The 18,946-nt window shown below is 36.5% G+C and overlaps 1 protein-coding gene across 1 annotated transcript in view; it reads right to left on the reverse strand.

Annotated features, from left to right (window-relative positions):
- rg (A kinase anchor protein rugose) overlaps positions 1-18,946 on the reverse strand; it is a 38,148-nt gene that overhangs the window by 3,923 nt on the left and 15,279 nt on the right. Inside the window, exons 11-30 of the mRNA XM_013315962.1 lie at positions 14,541-14,681; positions 14,169-14,311; positions 12,882-13,095; positions 11,312-11,534; positions 10,391-10,533; positions 10,171-10,257; positions 9,995-10,098; positions 9,655-9,905; positions 9,045-9,361; positions 7,367-8,960; positions 7,121-7,263; positions 6,834-6,998; positions 6,503-6,682; positions 5,710-5,808; positions 5,058-5,165; positions 4,713-4,857; positions 3,035-3,205; positions 2,224-2,312; positions 1,479-1,634; positions 37-147 (exon numbers count right to left, since the gene is read on the reverse strand). Coding sequence (XP_013171416.1) covers positions 37-147; positions 1,479-1,634; positions 2,224-2,312; positions 3,035-3,205; positions 4,713-4,857; positions 5,058-5,165; positions 5,710-5,808; positions 6,503-6,682; positions 6,834-6,998; positions 7,121-7,263; positions 7,367-8,960; positions 9,045-9,361; positions 9,655-9,905; positions 9,995-10,098; positions 10,171-10,257; positions 10,391-10,533; positions 11,312-11,534; positions 12,882-13,095; positions 14,169-14,311; positions 14,541-14,681 — 4,584 coding nt within the window. The remainder of the gene's footprint in view (positions 1-36; positions 148-1,478; positions 1,635-2,223; positions 2,313-3,034; positions 3,206-4,712; positions 4,858-5,057; positions 5,166-5,709; positions 5,809-6,502; positions 6,683-6,833; positions 6,999-7,120; positions 7,264-7,366; positions 8,961-9,044; positions 9,362-9,654; positions 9,906-9,994; positions 10,099-10,170; positions 10,258-10,390; positions 10,534-11,311; positions 11,535-12,881; positions 13,096-14,168; positions 14,312-14,540; positions 14,682-18,946) is intronic.

Below are 18,946 nucleotides of genomic sequence, written 5' to 3' on the forward strand. Positions count from 1 at the left end.
ACACGGACAAGGATATGGTTACAATAATTTTCTTACTGGATGTTTGTTATCGTCCATTGCGATCTCACTCGATGTCTCTGGATCATTGTTTGTGGTCTCCGTAGAGTTGAGATGAAACGAACCGGCGTCTTCAATCGAATCTACACTCTGTCGTAATATGAATAGAGTTTAATTTCATATACAGTCAGAAATAATAAAATAAATTGTATTTAAACATGAAACAGTCGACAAGTAAGGAAAATAAAATGAAACACACACACAAAAGCAAATATGTAGATTGAAAACATGCGAGAAAATTGAAAGTTCATGTGTAAAAAGCAAGCAAAGCATTCGCCATACATACATGCCAATCTAATTTGTGGGAATATAACTAGCAAAGTGCTCAAAATTATAAACAAATTTCGATTAAATTAATTCAGAGGTAGCTTTCTGAGCTCCATCTAAAGTATATGAATAGTTAATTATATATTTCGAGGGAAAGATCATAATAAACTTATTTTATCAGAGAAAGGGAACTTCCCCCTTATAATAATTTATAAAGCAGTGGCAAATTAAATAGTAGGTCTATTTAATTCGGTTATTCAAACAATTGAGTCAAACTGTGTATTCAAAATTGTGCTTTGTGCTCTTGTCATTATAGTATACAATACGTATATGTTATGTTAGTATAATTAGCGTAACGTTAGCCTATACCTCACGTATTACCACTTCATGTTACTATAAGTTTCCATTGTGAAAAAACTCAAACATATACCATTATCTCTTTCATTCCCTTTGGAAGATAAGGAACAACAATATGTTTGATAAACTGACATACGTTGAAAGTTCTTCAGTGACAAGCTTGTGCGCACAATCTGCTTTAGCCAAGTTAAACGATTTAGGTTCAACATTACTAGAATTATACGCAAATTTATTATTTATTAGTATAAATAACAAATAACTCGAGTCAATCCTTACAATTGTAATAACAGTACAAAGTAGTTTTTGAGTCGTTGTGAAACTTTTATGAACCAATATCGTAAATAAAACTCCCTAAATTTAGTGTTGTAGTGAGCGAGTCTAGACGTGTGTGCTGTAAAGAAATCGTACCAACCAGGTTGACCACAGACACCGTGATCCCAGATAACGTTTTCGACCTCGCACTCGGAGGCTTATGAGAGAATAACATGAATTTATTATTTATTAAAAAAAAACGAAAAATTCTAATGCCTACAATCCTATCCTATAGTAGACCGTAACACCCAGGATTTCAAAAGTTAAAAAAAAAACAACAAAATCTAATCTTTATCTTTCCTAATTTAAGAAAGGAAAAAACTTTAGTAGCTATATTATATTTTTGTAGACTGTTTAAAAAACTAAAAGGTTAGTCTAAAGTTTTGGGTTCACGTTCTAGGCTAAGACAGTAAGCGTCAGTAAAGGAAACCTAAGACCAATCACCAAGAGGAAGTGATATAGAGCCTGCAAGTCCCAGAACTGACCTTGGGCTTTGGCCTGGCCACTCGGAGACTGGATTTGTAAAGCGGTTCCTCCTTCTCCGATGCGGGAGAATCTTCATTCTTTGTTTGTTCGCTAGTATTCGGTTTCACCTCGTCCGAAGTAGTTTCAATACGCGCCACACCTTCTTCTTTATCATCCTTAAATATTTTAACGCGTTTGCAAAACAAAAGAAATGATATAAAAGCGTCCCCCCATCCCCCCACCGAGGCACATCGAGTCAACTAACGCACGTTTAGAGGCACAATAAAAACCGATGATAGCAAAATAAAAATCCAAATGGAAATCGAACTTTGTACCTAAACATGCATGGACTAGACAACATGGAATATCTAAATCTATCGTACTGATCATAACCAAACTAACAGTCGGGTAAAATACATTAAATATGAATATTCATGCCAATTCAATTGAAATCGAATCAAACTATAAAAGTCAAACTATTGGAAATGACTTAAGTAGTTAAAATATTAAATCTACTTACAATATTACGTAATAAAAGTTGCAAAATAACTTACAGATAAATACTAAAACGGTAATACAAAAATAAATTGATATTAGAAATGAAAAATATTACGTAAGAAAATTCTATATTATTCCAACTCTCTACTTAGTAATCTACGTTTTTGTTATCCTTAAATTATGTAGGGTTTTCTTACTCATGCCATAGGAAATTGGACATTAAAAACATTCAATATAAGACACTATTTAGTATAAATAAAATCTTACCTTCATCGAAGGTGAGTCCAACTCATTTATCGTAGAATTATTTTCGTCTACGACAATCATTGCGTATTCAACATCATCGCCGTTGTGGTCTAAAGAGAGATGCAAAACATTACTATATTATTTATCATCCACAAAAAAACACCAATAAAGCTTTCAAATAAGCAAGGACTTAAGGATCTACGGTCAAATATTTCCAATAATCTTTTTAAGCAACCATTTTAAAGTTACATTTGTATGCAAAACAATTTAAAGCATTTCGATTCTTAACTAACAAATCACTTGATAATTTCTATCAGCTTTAGACTAATCTTACAAACTAGACTAATCTATTATATTATAATAATAAAAAAAGGGAAAGTTTAAATAAAAATCAAACAGCCTAATCTAAATCTAGGATGGTGAAATGATGTTGCAAATTATTAAAAACGAAAACAGCGGTGCTAAAGCGGGACAGATAAAACACTGTGTTGTCTTGCGCGGCAAGTCTAGACTTTGAATGTGTCTAGGACATTTATTTTAAGTCCTAAGACAAAACAGTGAACTCGCGAACGTCGACAACATCTATAATACGTCTCACACCGCATTGCTAACGAAAACTTTTCAATAATGCTTAAAATATTGAGTTAATTATGCAGTAAAAGGTTCATCACATAATGACTTTGAGAAATTATTTTTATACTTTGTAGGATACATATTTTTTCTTTAGAAACCTACTTAGTAGTTTTTTCATGAGTATATAAATAGCGTGTGTTTAGTACGCTTGCCGTGAGCAATACGTTGCGAGCGTGCGTTGCGCGTGCGCAGCGCGTACCCGCGTTCGCGCGGTAGTTAGCGATGCGTGCGTGCGCCGCGTGCGTATTGTGCGCGCACTGCTTGTGCGAGTGGGCGTGCGGGTGGCGATGCGCGTGCGGGTGCCCACCCGGCAGGAACTGCGGGTACACGTGGTGCGACCACTGCGGGAACAGCGGACGCGTGCCCCCCGCTGCTCAGTGCCCCCAAATTATACCATGTATTTGTGATTGTACGTTGAACGAAGACAGTAAATAATGATTAAAAGGAGTTTTCAATGATAAGCAAATATAGCGATTTTATTAAATATATGTAGTTTCAAATTAATTAATATAAATATAATGTTATGTGTATTTTTGTATTGAGCGAATATATTTGTGAAATATTTGAGAGCGAGAGAGAGAGAGAGCGAGCGAACAAAATAACACAGACGATGTTACCAGGTGTCCAATCGTGACGCGGAATCAAGCGGCGTGAAAAAAGAGGAGAAACGACACATTCATATAAGTTAATCGTAACACGTCATCATTGTCACCTACAGACATGACATTGTTGTACTATAGGATACTCACAGCATTGTAAAATCTTAATTAAATTTCTTTAAATTATGGATGTTACTAACTTTTCTAAATAATTTTTGATAACTAACCGACACAATAAATTTTACAGTGTGTTTTGTAAACTAATTTGTAATCAGATGAATTAAAGTTTAAATTAATTGTCAAAATCCGTGCGACGAAGCGTTTGTAATGAAGCAAAATAAATATGACAATGATTTAAGACAACACCTGTATGTCGCTACTTATATAATTATATTTAATTTTAATTCAAATAAGTCATTCAATGTTAGAACATGTTAAAAAAATTATCGAATACACTAAAACAGGCATGAAATTAAATAAAATGCTAAAACATTACTAAATGTATTATTATGTATTTATTGAAAAGATTCTCTACATATATTTTTAAGAAATTAAAACGACATTAAAATATACTTGTATTTAATTCATTGTTGTTATCATTATGTTATATATAAAATTCTCGTGTCACAATTTTTGACCGATTCTCATGAAATTTTGTGAGCATATTGAGTAGCTCTGAGAATCGGTCAACATCTATTTTTAATCCCGCGCTGACGGAGTCGCGGGCGACAGCTAGTATTTATATACAAGTCTATCGTACTAACATTACAAATGCTATGATGGTATGCTGGTTGTTAGGTCGAAGGTATCTACAGAACGGTTGCATAGATCTGAATAATATTTAGCATAGATGTATAATAGAACAAAGTCTGGAATAACATATAGGCTACTTGATTTTTTTTTATTTTGCGCAGATGAAGTCGTGACCATCAGCTACTTTTAAATAAATATGTTTTATTAGTGACACCATAGCTAGAATTGTACATAGTTTTACGTACATACAAGTTTTACGTCTAATAGAGACGATTACGTTACCGGGACTTGTTTACAAATGTATCCTATTTTTCAAAGTTAACTGCAGTGTTCAGTTTAAGATTACATTGGCTTTTTATCTTTATTAAATAGAAATGAACGCAGTATTGACAAACACACAAAGAAACGTGTGATTCCAATGATTCAGAGACAACATGTTTCGTATTTCATAAATGAATGATTGCGACTAGAATATAAGTTGACAGTCATAATATTGATATGGTGAGTGTGACACTGATGACGCACCATGGTGTTCGTGGTGGTGTGGTCTGCGCGTGCAGTCTGGCGGCGCGTGCGGCGGCTCCAGGATGTCTCGGTATTTGGACACCATCAGTACTGAGATGAAGTAGACAATCGCCAGTGACAGGAACTGGGCCTGCTTCGTCTCTTCCTGGAATTATTCAATCAATATTCATAAGAATATTAATTACTAGCAGTTCACCACGACTACGTCTGATCGCGCTGAAATTAGGCATACATATATAACATAGTGGAAGAATACATAGGCTATTAAATAATTTTTTGTTTTAATTCCGCGCATAAGAAATCGCCGGGGACAGCTATCTTCACAACACATTTGAGGTGACTCACCACATCCCTGTAGATGACGGCGCGGAGTCTGTTAACGTCCATGTCTTGTAGCAGACGCTCGGGGTCCTTCACGGGGCTGGACGCGTCCGCTAAGCTCGCCACCACGCTCTGCTCACACACAAACATACATACATACGCTGGATCTTTCATTATAATCTCTGGATTACAACAAAAGTGCTAGGGCAATATTACATGTATCATGACAAGTGAAATTCACCGTTATGTACATTCTTATGTATTATATTCCTAGTTATTGCGAGATATAATGTTCTGGTAAGTGTTTGACTTCTTGTTCCTGCTTCATCATTAAAAAACATTTGTATAAACTAAAATATATAAAAATTAAATAACACAGATTTAAAAAATACAGTAGACTAGTAACTAAAAGATATCTACGAGAAAATGTTATTATAGCTCGCATGCAAAATTAAGAAGTCTACAGTTCTCTATTCTAATCTTAGCTATCTCATAAATCACGTAAATATTAAGAACATGATTCTTGAATAAAATCTTCATGGAGAGTCTTCTCTAGTAGGGAACGTTTCATTATTTTTCTTTCAGACTCCCTGCTATATTTATTATTATGTTCTGTGCAGTGATTCGTACGATGTTCCGAGCCGTCAAGATGTCTTTAAATACTACATACGCTAACCTTAGGAGCGGGTGAGTCCGGGGCTCGTGCGGCACGCGCGGCGGCGCAGCGCTGGCGCTCCTTGCATTCGAGGCAGTTGCGGACCGCGCACGTGCACACCTGCGCACACGCTACACGCTACAAGCTACCAATACACACTACTACTAATACTATACACATTCTAATTCTCTATTGGAACACGCATCACGTGTAATGCGACGCACAACATGTGTAATGCGACGCACAACATGTGTAATGCGACGCACAACATGTGTAATGCGACGCACAACATGTGTAATGCGACGCACAACATGTGTAATGCGACGCACAACATGTGTAATGCAACATACAACACATGTCATGTGTGTATTCATTTAATTTCAATAAAACTACATATTTTATTTCTAACAGCGATTAATTCTTGATATTGACTTATACTAAGGTTTACTATATCTTAATTTCTTCTCAGACTAAAAAACATTAACAGGAAAAAATATTATAACTAAATTAAACAAAACCCTACTGACCGACTGTAATATCGGTTCTATTGAAGTAAGACATTTGTATAAAGAAGGAAATTACGAAGCAATACCCTAATAGATAGTCTCAAAAACTCAAGAGAAGTCAAGAAATAATAGAACATTTGTCGTTAAATCAAAACAATAGAAAATCTAAAGAATAAAATAAAGTATTCAAACATTTTTACAAACAATTTATTCATTTTACTATGCAATAATGCTGATAAAACCTATTTTACGATTTTGGGCACTAAAACTTATTTTCACAATATCTATCAATATAGGTTCCTACTGACCAGTCTCAAGCACTGCCTCAGTATCCCACCGCTGGACATGTTCTTCTCAGCCTCGAGCTCTGCGAAGTTGAGTGCGCTGGCGAAGATAAGGACATCGGCCATGCTGACCAGTCGCTGCAGGAAGGTGACCGCCACCTCGACAGGCATGCCCTGCGTCGGTTCGATCACGTCCAACTCATTCTGGAATCACATCACGATGAAGATAAGTATATTGTGCGTTAAGTGAATTAACCAGGTCACAGAAGTGTTATAGTTCGAAGCTGCGATGTTGATAACCAAGCATCAGTATATTGTTTTGATTAATATTTCTTTAAATTCCTATGTTACTAACATTGGGCGATGTGGCGGAGGCGAGCAGCGGCAGCAGGCCGCCGCACGCAATGATCAGGTTGTCTGCGAGCTGGCTGATGAGGTGCACCGTGTTCACCACAAAGATCGCGTTCTCGCTGCTGTTCACAAAGTCTATCACAGACTTGGTGGAGTGACTGCGCCACACCTACAGTACAAGTTACACAGAATTAGATCTTCTAAATGGAATTATACAATGTTGTCTTTTTAGGATAGTATTACATGGCATTGCAACGGTTATCGCTGGTAAGAGTAAATATATAAAATAACCTGTATATCAGTCTCCAGTGAGAAGAGCACGTCAGACAGCAGACGCTGATGTATGTAAGACCAGCGGAACTCGGGGATGCGGAACGGTGGTCGCGTCGGGCCCGGCGAGAACATCGGCCGTGTGCACTTCGGACGACTTGACTCTAAAATTATACATATGTTTACAGGGTAAATAAAGGTGCGTATAATTATAGAAGCAGAACGAAGAGCTGTATTATGACCGATTTCCATAAAGAAGTAACATACCGAAATGATTTGAATCGACTTGTGTACTTGTGGAGGCACTGCGCGGTCGTTTTGGTGAAGTAGATGTGTTCGTGCCTTGGGATACATTTTCCGTCCTGCCGTCCTGCTTCATCTCGCTGTCGCCCGGTAAACTAACTCGTCTCTTTTCCCTTTCGCTCTCACGATTCCTTTCTTCTTCGTGCTCCTGTTGCTTTTTGTTGGCGAGCGATATATTCTCGCTAATTGTAGAAATTGGGGGAATTTCTGGTGTTTTGTGTTCTTCGGACTCCTCTGCGTCTACTCTATGGCTGTCATTTATGGCATTTTCTTCTGCAATTTTACTTGACAACATATCTTGCGATGGTCCGTCGCTATCGGGATTAACTATGAAATCTCCATCTAAAGGTAAAACATTTCCTTCCTCGGAATGTTCAGGGGTCGAAACTCTCTTTGGGCTTTCGCTCTCTTTGATCACCATCTCTTCTTGGGCTTCACTTTTAGCAACAACTGTTGAAATTAGATCCATAACAAGTTCGCTAGCGATCGTTTCAACAGTTTGTTTTTGATCGATCATTTCCTCCATGTCCTGTTCAAAGTCGTCTCGTCCGTTAGGCGTGTTCCCCTCTGAGTGCGGTCCACCAGATATCGCCCCGGAGTCTGTGTCGTCGTCCGCCTTCAGTTTGACAGTCTCGAGGGCGATAGTTAGCACATCGTTTACAATATTTATAGCGATATGTTTAGGATCATCGCTGGTTATCTCTTCAGAAATACTAATTTCAGACTTTTCCTGCGTTCTTCTGGGACTCGTGGCCTCGCTGGGAGTCAAATATAATTCGGACCGATCCGATAATTCTGATTCCCTCTCATTTATAATATTCATATCGACTACTTTCTCGGGGCTCGCCGCCTCGCTCGCCGATAAGCTCGAGGGGATGCCTTCGCTCTTATCCGTGTTGTCATCTTTGGCGAGACTGTCTCCTACGTCCCTGACCGGAATGTAATCCAGGCTACCCTGCCGGCTTAGAGGTTTGTCGGTCTTCTCAGAGTCGATTATTCCGATGCCGGACTCGGAGCTCTCTAGCAGCTTGTTATCAATGATCGACTGCACCAGTTCGCTGTCGGGGCTGGGAAGCTTGTCGCCTTCGGGCTGCTCGCCCTCGTCGACCGCGTGTTCAGTTTCATTATTAACATTATCACAACCGTCGTCGTCGCCGGCGTCGGAGCCCGCGCTCTGCTTCAGGGGGCTATGCACTTTGCACACGTCACTGTACACTTGTGTAGTCCGCGTCTCTTCGCTCCTGTCACTATCACGGGAATCACGTTTGCTGCAATTGCAGCCCTCGACCTCCCTGAGGGAGAGGCCTTTGCCGATCTCCGTCTGTGCCGCGTGGTTGAGGACGTTCTGTTTCTTGATGGTGCCCGGAGTGCTGACGACGCTGTCGTCGGTGTCGGGGCGAAGGCGAGGTGCGGTGGGCTCGGTGTGTCTGTCCCAGCCAGATATGGTCGATATCGGTCGCTGCTGGCGCTCCGCCGGGTCGGTTATGTTGTCGGCGCGCCGTTGCTCATAGTGTTCGTACATTTGAGCGAATTGGAGCTTGAACTCTTCGTATGAAACCTGGAAATACGAAAATCAAATGCTATCAAACTTCTTTCGATCAGGTGACTATTAAGGTATGCTTGTGAATTAAATAATAGTTACCTTGGAGTGCACAATAGCGAGGGTGTCGACCCAGACGCGCCAGCCGCCGTATTCGTGCTTGATGGCATGGTGCAGCAGCATACGGAACAGCGAGTACACCATGTCGGAGATTTTCTGCTCCTCCGCGTTCTTAGGGTGTATGTAGGCCATGGCCACCAGCCACTCCTGCCACACCGACATCTGCAGCACCGTGCGCCGGTTCTCGCGGTTGTTGCTGCACAACAGCGTCATGTCCGACAGGAACAGCTTCTTCACTTCCAGCAGCTGTTCCGTCTGCTTGGACTGTCGGATCAGTGTCGCTACCACTTTTAGTATCACTGGAATTAAAACAACCAGGAAATAAGTATATAGGATGGCTAATTAATATGTTGTGATACAATTCAGCATACATTTTCATAATTTAAATTCTAATTTGGACAAATAAAACTCTTAAGGTTATACAAATTATTGATATAGGTAGTATATGTTGTTGAGTGTCGTAGTACGGTGAATATTTGTTTAGTATTTAGAACACTTTGTTATATTTTATTTATTCTACATACTGCTCGAGTTAAGATGTATGTATGTTTGTTTGTCGCTTTGGTATTTACAGAAAGTGAATGTATCTCACTGGGGTTCTCCAGTCGGAAGTGCGGCTGCGGCTCCGGGTGGCTGGTGTAGAGGATCTGCTGCGCCACGTGCTCCGTCAGCAGCTCGTACAGCGCGTTGTACACGGGCAGCGACAGCCCCGCGGTCGCCGTGCCCCCCGTGATCCCGGCCGTGCCCCCCGCGCTGCCAGCAGTGCCCCCAGTGCCCGCCGCGCCCAGCCGCGTCGCCAGCAGTGTGTACAGGTTGTGGGGCGACATCACGTCGTATTTACGTCTGTTCCATACACGAATTTTAAACGCAAAGTAGAATTAAAAACAGTGAAAATATATATTAATAGGTTAAGTGATAATTATAAATCATACTTGTGTGTGCTCCGGCTGAGGAAGAAGCCGAGGAGTTTGAGGGCTTGCAGTCTGATCAGCTGACTCTCGGAGGCCAGCAGCTTGAATATCGTCCGGACTCCGCCCTGTAAAACATACAGTGATATAATCTCAAGTTTACTAAATAGTTTTGACATTGAGTACAGTTAACAAGGTACCTTTGCATCGAAAGCTGGCACCATAGAGCTGGGGTGTTCAGACATCAGAGATATCAACATCTGTAGAACATCGTGAAGATTCTCATCCTAGAAAGAAACATAAGAAAAATATATTTTTAACAATCAATTTGCACAACGTCAAGGAAGTATTCGGTAAAATTAATTTGCCGCTTATGGTGCAATATATTCGAACATAAGGGATTTAATTCTATAAGTATACCTCGTGCATGGTTGTAAGGTAGTTGAGGATGGCCTGGAGCTCGTCCTCTTTGACGCCGTTGCCGATCATAATGAGCTGCTTCAGGAACAGTAGGATATACGCGCGGATGGTGAGGATATCCTTATGCGCGGGCCTGGGACCTTCTGTAATAAAGAGCAACAACATTGTATTTTTTTTTTAATTTTTCTTTTTTCTCTTTTTGGTTGTGTTATAAGTGTTGTAATGTTTTTGAACGGATTAAATGTCTTATTATTATTATTATTATTATTTCACTTTTATATTAACAATTCCCTCTCGTTTCTTCGAATCTCTAACAGAGATAGGAAAAATTTGATCCCTTGATTTTACTAATTGAAAAAAGGCTTTAATTGATCTTGTGATGTCGGGAAATTTTTAATTAATTTTATTCAATAAGAGTTTAAAATAACTTCAGATTATTCGGCTGTTAACTAGTTTCAGCTTCAATCATCAAAATAAATGTTAGAAGGAAAGCGGCAATATTTCAGAGGCAAATAGAGATGTACTGCTGATAAAATGATCGTCAAATAAAAGTGATAAAGCCTTAGTAAACGAGCCAGCGAGAGTCACTCCGACAACGACAAATTTGTTGCGATTTAGTCCCCCCTGCTGCTACGCCCCCCACGCTATCTTTATAATGTCTTCATATTAGGGCAGATGAATTGTTTCCGGAGTTGCGCCGGTCATTTATCAACTCCTCTCTGATTCCTTACCTTGATACTGTCACTTTATTAATTTAATTTATACAAAATTAAAACTTTTTCATTAAATTTTGTTTACTTTAAGTTATTTATTAAATTAACTAGCATAAAAATAGAGTCTTTTGACGTTAAGATTTCGATTATTGATTTTTACTATAAACTGTTTTTAAACTTTATTTATTTATTTTATTTATTTACTTACCTAATCCTTTAGCAGTGATCCCACTCTTAGTCCTTGGATTGACCACCCAATAGTAATACTTGAGTGTGTGTACAGTTTGAAGAACTGTGCTGATTCTCCTCACGCTGCCGTAGATGTGTGCATCAGCCAGGAAGTCAGTAGCCAGATAGCAGTAAAGCCGAGCTTGCACTGCTGCCGGTGTGTGGATCCACAGCGAAGGGTTGAACAACACGTGGTCAAGCAGCTGCCAAGTCACGAATGAGTGACAGAAAGACTACGTTAGCATAGACTTATGACTGTCCGATGGTCGTTAGCGTAACGCTCTCTTGCTGATTGATTTTAAACAATTACAATTTAAATTTAAAAAGTGTGTATAGATTTTATTATATGGTGAAAATAGATTCTTGTTATTCACATGGAGGCTTTACTTTATAACAATAATCTTGAATGTATTAACTAAGTGTTCATTGTGCAAAAAAAGCGTAAATTTCCGCTTTTTCTGTTCAAAATTTGTTTTACACTGTAATGTTTTATTCCTTGTGATTGTTGATAAGGGCGTTTTTTTTATTCTATTAAGCCCCAAGTGCAAAGCAGTGATTTTATAAAGTAAAAAATCTACTTTTCGTCATATTTGCCATCTTTCTTTAAAGCAAAACCTATTGTAGAAAATAATAATAAATGAAGCACGAATCTGCAAGGGCAATTGCAAGAAAATAAAATAATAAGATAAGAACTATTGTCCAAAGACTCCACAATTTAATATTAAGAAAGTGGGAAAAATAGTGACAATTTTTTGCGTAAATTGTGCAATTTCTTCTTTTTTTGTGTAAACAAGGGAGGGGGGGGGGTGTAAAAAGCAAGAGGAGCATGCGCTAACAACCATCAAGGGGAAAAATAAATTGCAGCTTTTGGGATTTGTGCGTAGTTTTTTCGTTCCTTCTCGGCTGAAAGTTTTCAGGACGTCATCTAAAAAAGCTTTCATAAAAAATATAACAATGTATTTTAATGCAAAATAACCGTGCGTTTACACTGCTGTATCACTTGTGCAGAAACATATTCTTCTCTATTTCTTAAAAAGAAATGAAATGACAATATTTTGCCATTATACGTTATTTTCAGCAATGGAAACTCACAGCTAAAAGTGCTCAATATATAATAAGTTTTGTTTTTTATCAAATATATTTCATCAAAGAAATAAAAATAAAAAATTAGAGTAAAGACAAGAATTGTAAATTAGTATACAAAGGTGATTATAACATTGAAATACGGAACTATAGCTACCCAAAGCGGTGTCCCCTATTGATTTCTTACAGATTTACCTGAATACCTACCTGGACATATTGGCAAACAATGTAAAGCATTTTAAGCTCTAAAAACATAACAAATAAAAATCAAAATGGAGTTTGAAAAGGTAACGACTAATGTAAAGTCCTCATTGCAACAAATAACCATATTATCCTATGAGGTCCTGGTATTTTTATAGACTTATATGGTACACTAGATGGTCGAGAAAACTATGAAAAAGTCCTTTTATAAACTATGAAAAAAGGAAAAAAACATAAGACATAAAAAGATAGCACATATCGCTCACCTGTTTGAGCAACAGATCAGAGTTGGGCGAACAGCAAGTGACGAGATGCTTGGTGAGGTGCAGGAAGGAGGCCAGCGTGTCTGCAGTGAGATGGTCGCGGGCGCAGCGCTGCAGCATGTGGGAGACGACGAGGAAGCCGCGGCACTGTAGCATGTGTTGTTGCACCGTGCTGCACGACTCCACCAGCGAGCATACAAAACCGAGCAGCTTCGAGCTGGAAACATAATCCGCAATAAGAAAATTTGCACGCATATTACCAAGGATACAGAAAACGGCTTTGGTTTGGGTATCGGTACCCTTTTATATCGATGACTAGAACTAAAATACTGCGTTATTTGACCGCCCTATTTAAAATATCCAACAAAAGACATTGCTGCAAGATTGCTATTAAATTAAGCTAGGCGTTTATTGCAATATAGTTAAGATGTCCTAGAATTAAAATATTAAATATACATCGAAAGCTATCAAAACGTATAATTTTACAGCAATAAATCTCGACTGTAGACGTAAATGGTTAATGGAGCGATTATAATGTCAAGACTCATAAGATATTCAGCAAATATATTATCGCATCGCTTTAACCCTTTCAGTGTAGATAACTGAAGCTCCATTAGGCAAATGCGGCTGTGAACGGTTACTATTACAGATTAAATATTAACTTTGTTAGTTAATATTGCACGAGCACGATCTTTAAGAAAAGCTTAAAAACATTTCGCAATTTTATTCAAGATTGATGTTATTAAATAGAGAAATTTGAGCTTTATTAAAGGAAAAGGGCGCACAAAAAGAATAACAAATCACGCAATTATACCGAGCTATGTTCCTTTTTTGTTGAACAAAACATGTTTTTTCGCGGCTACAAATTGAATTGTAAACGAAGAAAAAAAGTTAAAATACAAGGGGCCCTTAGCGAATAAATTATTGTCAAGCGCATAAAACGCTGTTCATAAATCCGAGCAAGGGGCAAGACCAGGCAATTAGGAGTTGTCAGGAGTTAGTTCATAGCTATTACCCGTCTGCCTCGAGATGGCTGGTAACTTTCAGGGGCGATTAGAGAACGACACCTAAAGTGCATTTAGTCGGTTTATACGAGTAAAGCTACTTGGAATATTAATGAATTGGTCTCAGCTTAGAAAGTTTATTCAAACTTCAATTTAGTAGTGCTTTAGTTCGCAAACTCTACTACTTTTGTGAATTTCGCTAAGTCTACAAGCAAATGACGAAGTCAGAGACAGTTTTTACGATTATATAGTACAGTCTCGTTAGTAGAAAAAGGATCTAACTTACCATAGCATTGGATCTCTCTTGGGCTCGTTGGCCGGCGCGTCATGCGGCAGGTCGAGCTGCGCGAACAGTGGAAACAGGACTTGCACGCCACCGATAGAGTTGAGCGCGCTGTGGATGGAGTGTGTTACCACCGCTTTCACCTCCTACAGACAAAGGTAAAATGGTACAGTGGTAGAGACTAGTAGCTTTTGGTAGACATGTACCTAGAAGTAGTACTACGTCTCAAGTAAGTAAATCTAGACAGTTTCAGATATTTTAAATCAATGTTTTAGTTCAAATTAAAAGAGTACCAAGGAAAATTACTTAACATAAAAGCGGTCTTTCTAAAGACGTCTGTTAAGTTCAGATACCCTGGTACTATATTAATTGTACCTGCAGCATGAGAGCGTGCGGCGTGTGCACGAAGTAGGAGACGTTGCCTTTGGGCGCAGACTGTAGACATAGTTGGCCGTCTGTTGCCACCGGGTTGTACATGAACACAATGGCTGATGACAACTTGCCGTCGTACAAAACCTGCATGAAACATAAATGTAAACAACACAACGGGAATTTTATGGTACGAGGGAGGAAATTGCTGTATCAAGATTACTAGGAGATTATATTTTTTAAGTTATATATATATGTTGTTTGTTATTGTTACAAATTGTAGTTTGACAATTCTGAATAGAAAAAGATTGTTATTAAATTAATTGTGAATAAAACTATTAAACATAAATATAAAAACACACTGAAACATATGTTAAACATGCAACTAACATAACAAAGAAATAATTAAATTACCAAATCATTATAAATTGTAGGAAAGCGGATTAACAAATGATGCGAATAATTGTTAAGCTGACTGAATATGTAGCGTAACTGACGTGTTAGTAAACGAAACATAAACCCGAAACCCGTGTTAGTATCCTATAGTATATATTAATTCTAATATTAAAGAATAGCTAAAACATAAATCTACACAAACTTTTAATCTGTTAAGCTTATTAAAGCGTAAAAATGTCTATTATTTTAGCCTATTATTGTTATTTACGTATATCAATATAAAGAAGAGAAAATTACAGTTGGCCGTCATCCTATCTTATCATAAGGTGTAAAATCAAGTAAATTTCTAATTTTAAAATGAATAATTCGATACTGTTGATTTAGAAAAACATTGAATTTGAATTCGGCTCGATAGAGTTACGAAAAATTTGGTATTTTTGTTTACTATGTTATTCTTTTTACATGAAAACTAAAACTATCTCAAGTAAATATATATATAAACAAAATAAGATGTGAAGATAAAGTGTTGTAAGCGGTGAGCCATTAGCTCAGATAACACGCGAGACGTGCAGGGTTGTCACTCCGCACAAATCACTGAACATCAATATTGATGAAACTTAGCTTACAAACACTTCTGGAATAGATTTACTGTGTAAAAATGTCTAATAAATAAATTTTCTAGACAAATATCTATATTTGTAAGTTTAGAATAATTTTGGAAATAAACTAATAGATTACACTAATAAATGTGCGAGAAACATTTTTTTTACAAAATAGCAAAAATTATGTTCCCAGCGATGTGAGTTGTTTTTTCAACTTACTAAGATAAAACATAATATTCATTAGTGACAACCCTGTGTAAGAAAGGAATCCTTTCGAGAGTAGCGTTTTAGGGTTAATGTAATGGTTGTGGTCGGTGTCTCCTTACTCGCCTCGCTACGAATAAGTCGCGATAATCCGAGCTTATACCAAATTGCACTAAAGTACACAATGAGTTGATTGTGTTACATTTAAAATAAATAGCTTATAAAGTATTTTTCCTTAAACTATTTAAGCTAGAGTTACATAAAAAGGGGTTAGAAAACATAAAATTTGCAATACTAAAATTTATTTTTTGTTTCGCAACTCCAGTTAGTTTCAATAGTTTAAGAATAACCATTTGATTTGTATTATTAAGCTGCGGTAATACGAGTAGAAACCTAGGTATTGTACCCTAACCTTTATTTTTTATTACACATAATCCGATTCTATTAAGCCATTAAAACATATGATGTCTCTATTGTTTGCAAAGAGAAAGACAAGTAATATAGTGTATACTTTATATAAAGATATAGACATTGGAAGCGCATAGTTTGAGACTATCATAGAGTAACATATAAGTCGATAAAATACTTGAAGATAAATAATGTGCAGCAAGAAAGCGCTGTAATGTTGCGGAAAGATTTCACGTTTATTTGTTGCTGAGTGCTGCAGCGCTGTTTGCTGTAATGCATGTGCACAACTAGTGGCTAATGGGCCTAACACTTTGTCCGTTAATGTTTCATACTTATAAATTATTCTCTTTCATGTTATATGTACTGTTTACGACTATTATATCAATTGTTCCAACATCCATCAGTGTGAGTTTCCACTGTCAAAACATGCACAAAAATAGATTGATTTATCTGAATTCCACGGTTACGATGTCGGATATCATAAGATACGTATAATTTTTTTAACATGTCCAAAGCAGTTTTTTTTTTACATTTACCTTTTTATCGCATTTATATACAGAAAGATATACAAAGCTCACTCAACATTCTCAAGACGACATATCAAGTTGTCATATTATGTTGTCAGAGTAAGTAAACATTCTCAAGTGTGATGAAGCTGAGACAAATCTCAAACGACGAGCCACAACGAAATACTAAGAGCTTTTGATATTTATTCAAATAACAGAAATAATCACAATGTAGAGAAAAATAACTAAGACGACAAAAATAATTATATTTAAAATGCTCTTCCATTTATTTTTATAAAATACTTCGGACATTTTATTCGTAATATTTTAAAAGAAAATCTGCTAAAATCGTAGTCTGACAGAAAAGTATTTCATCTTAAAGATACAAAAGAGAGAAGATATAAAAACGTTTTGTTATGATTTCTTAATGAACATTATGAAACAGATAAGATCTACGGAGAAAATACAATTATTTTTCATTACATTGTAACCTACGCCAAAATTATGAGGTTCTTTATCTTGATGTTTCGATTTATAGAGACATAGCTGTCGCCCCCGACTCTGTCCGCGCGGAATAAAATAAAAACTTAATAAGTAGCATATGTCTTCATCCAGATTATGTTCTATATGTATATCAAATTTCATCAAGATCTGTTCAGTCGTTCTGGAGATACGTTCAAACAAACATTTATACATCCATCCATAGATTTCGTATTTATAAATGGTATAATGTTTTTAAATAATTTCATAAATAAAATTATGTATTAAGACGGTTCTAGTATATAAGTAAAGTTAGAGAACGTCAATAGAGTTTTGCTTCTAAATACGAGGCGAAAATTGTCAAAGTTAAGCATAAAGTTCACATTCGTAAGGCAAGAGTCGTTATGAGCGACTTTGTTGAATATAATTTGAATTTGAATAAGATGTTTTGGTACTAATAAAATAAAGTTATAAATTATAATTTTAGTAATTCTTCAGTATTTTGTAATTTATTTAAACAAATTTTTATAATAAATTTCTTGAAAAACAAAACCATATTTAAATATTCCATAATATTTTCTAAAATACTTTCCAACAAATAATAAACTTTTAAAGTAAATGAAATTGTCCGTTACAAGGAAACATCGAAGTCGATTAAAATTCCATAACTTTCTGACAAGTTTGATCTCACAATGAAAGTCTCCGAGAGGGCTGTAGCCTAATGGGGGAGGGAGGTAGAAGCAACAAGATATATTTTCAATAAATATTATTCGAAATAAAAATCTATCCATTCACGTTATTTCAATATTGACTTAAAATGTAATAAAATATTCAAGATGATTGATGTAGATAAGATAATATTATTTTTATATATATAACAGTGTAACTAACACGACTTTCTTTATATATATATATATATATATTATATTATAACTCAAGAACGGCTTTACCGATATGCCTGAAAATTGGTGAGGAGGTAGCTTAGAGCCAGGAGACGGACATAGGATACTATTTATTCATTTTAAAAAAAAAAATCTTACTAATAATATAAACGATGTTGCGAATGTTTAGATAGATGTGATGTGGATGGATGGATGAGTGGGCTACACTAATTAAGTTTTTTTATATAACCACGCGGACGGAGTCGCGGGCGACAGCTAGTATTAAATAAATTATTGAAATACATGTTAATACTGTTTCTTTTGGTTTTAAAAATAAATTTGTCGTGAAATTTGCAATAAATAAGTCGATATTCAATGTTGACAATAAATGCAACCCTATATCTTCCGTATCAGAAATTTCTTTTACTTTTTCAATAAAACTTTGGCCGGTTTTGTTCGGTTTTGAAAAGCGAGGCCGTCGTTACGGACCTCGGGACTAACTTTGAAGCCTTTTGTTACAACTTACTTTGGAAACATCTTTCGCGTGCCTTTGCCAAACTTTTTACACAACAAACAATAAAAAATCAATATTATTAAAATTATTTTCTGACAAGAAGCATTTATCATAAATATTAATTTCCTGCTTTGGGGAATTTGTTAAATAAGATCGATTGCAAAACAAAAGCAAAATTTTACATAAAACAGATTTCGTGGGAAAAAACAGCCGCATTGATCAAATTAAAGTGAAAATTATTTGCGGAAAATATAAGGCGCGTATGTATTTGAAATATTTATGAGACCAAATAACTAAGATAGAATAAATATTATGAGTAATTTTTGAAAGTCAATTAAAAAAGCTTTAAGCTCTAATTCATTGAATTACTTTTCAAAACAGCTGTAAAGACTAGGATAAACTGTTAAGTAACACCGGACCT

The sequence above is a fragment of the Papilio xuthus genome, unplaced genomic scaffold (assembly GCF_000836235.2).
Source record: "Papilio xuthus unplaced genomic scaffold, Pxut_1.1 DF826949.1, whole genome shotgun sequence".
Taxonomy (NCBI): domain Eukaryota; kingdom Metazoa; phylum Arthropoda; class Insecta; order Lepidoptera; family Papilionidae; genus Papilio; species Papilio xuthus.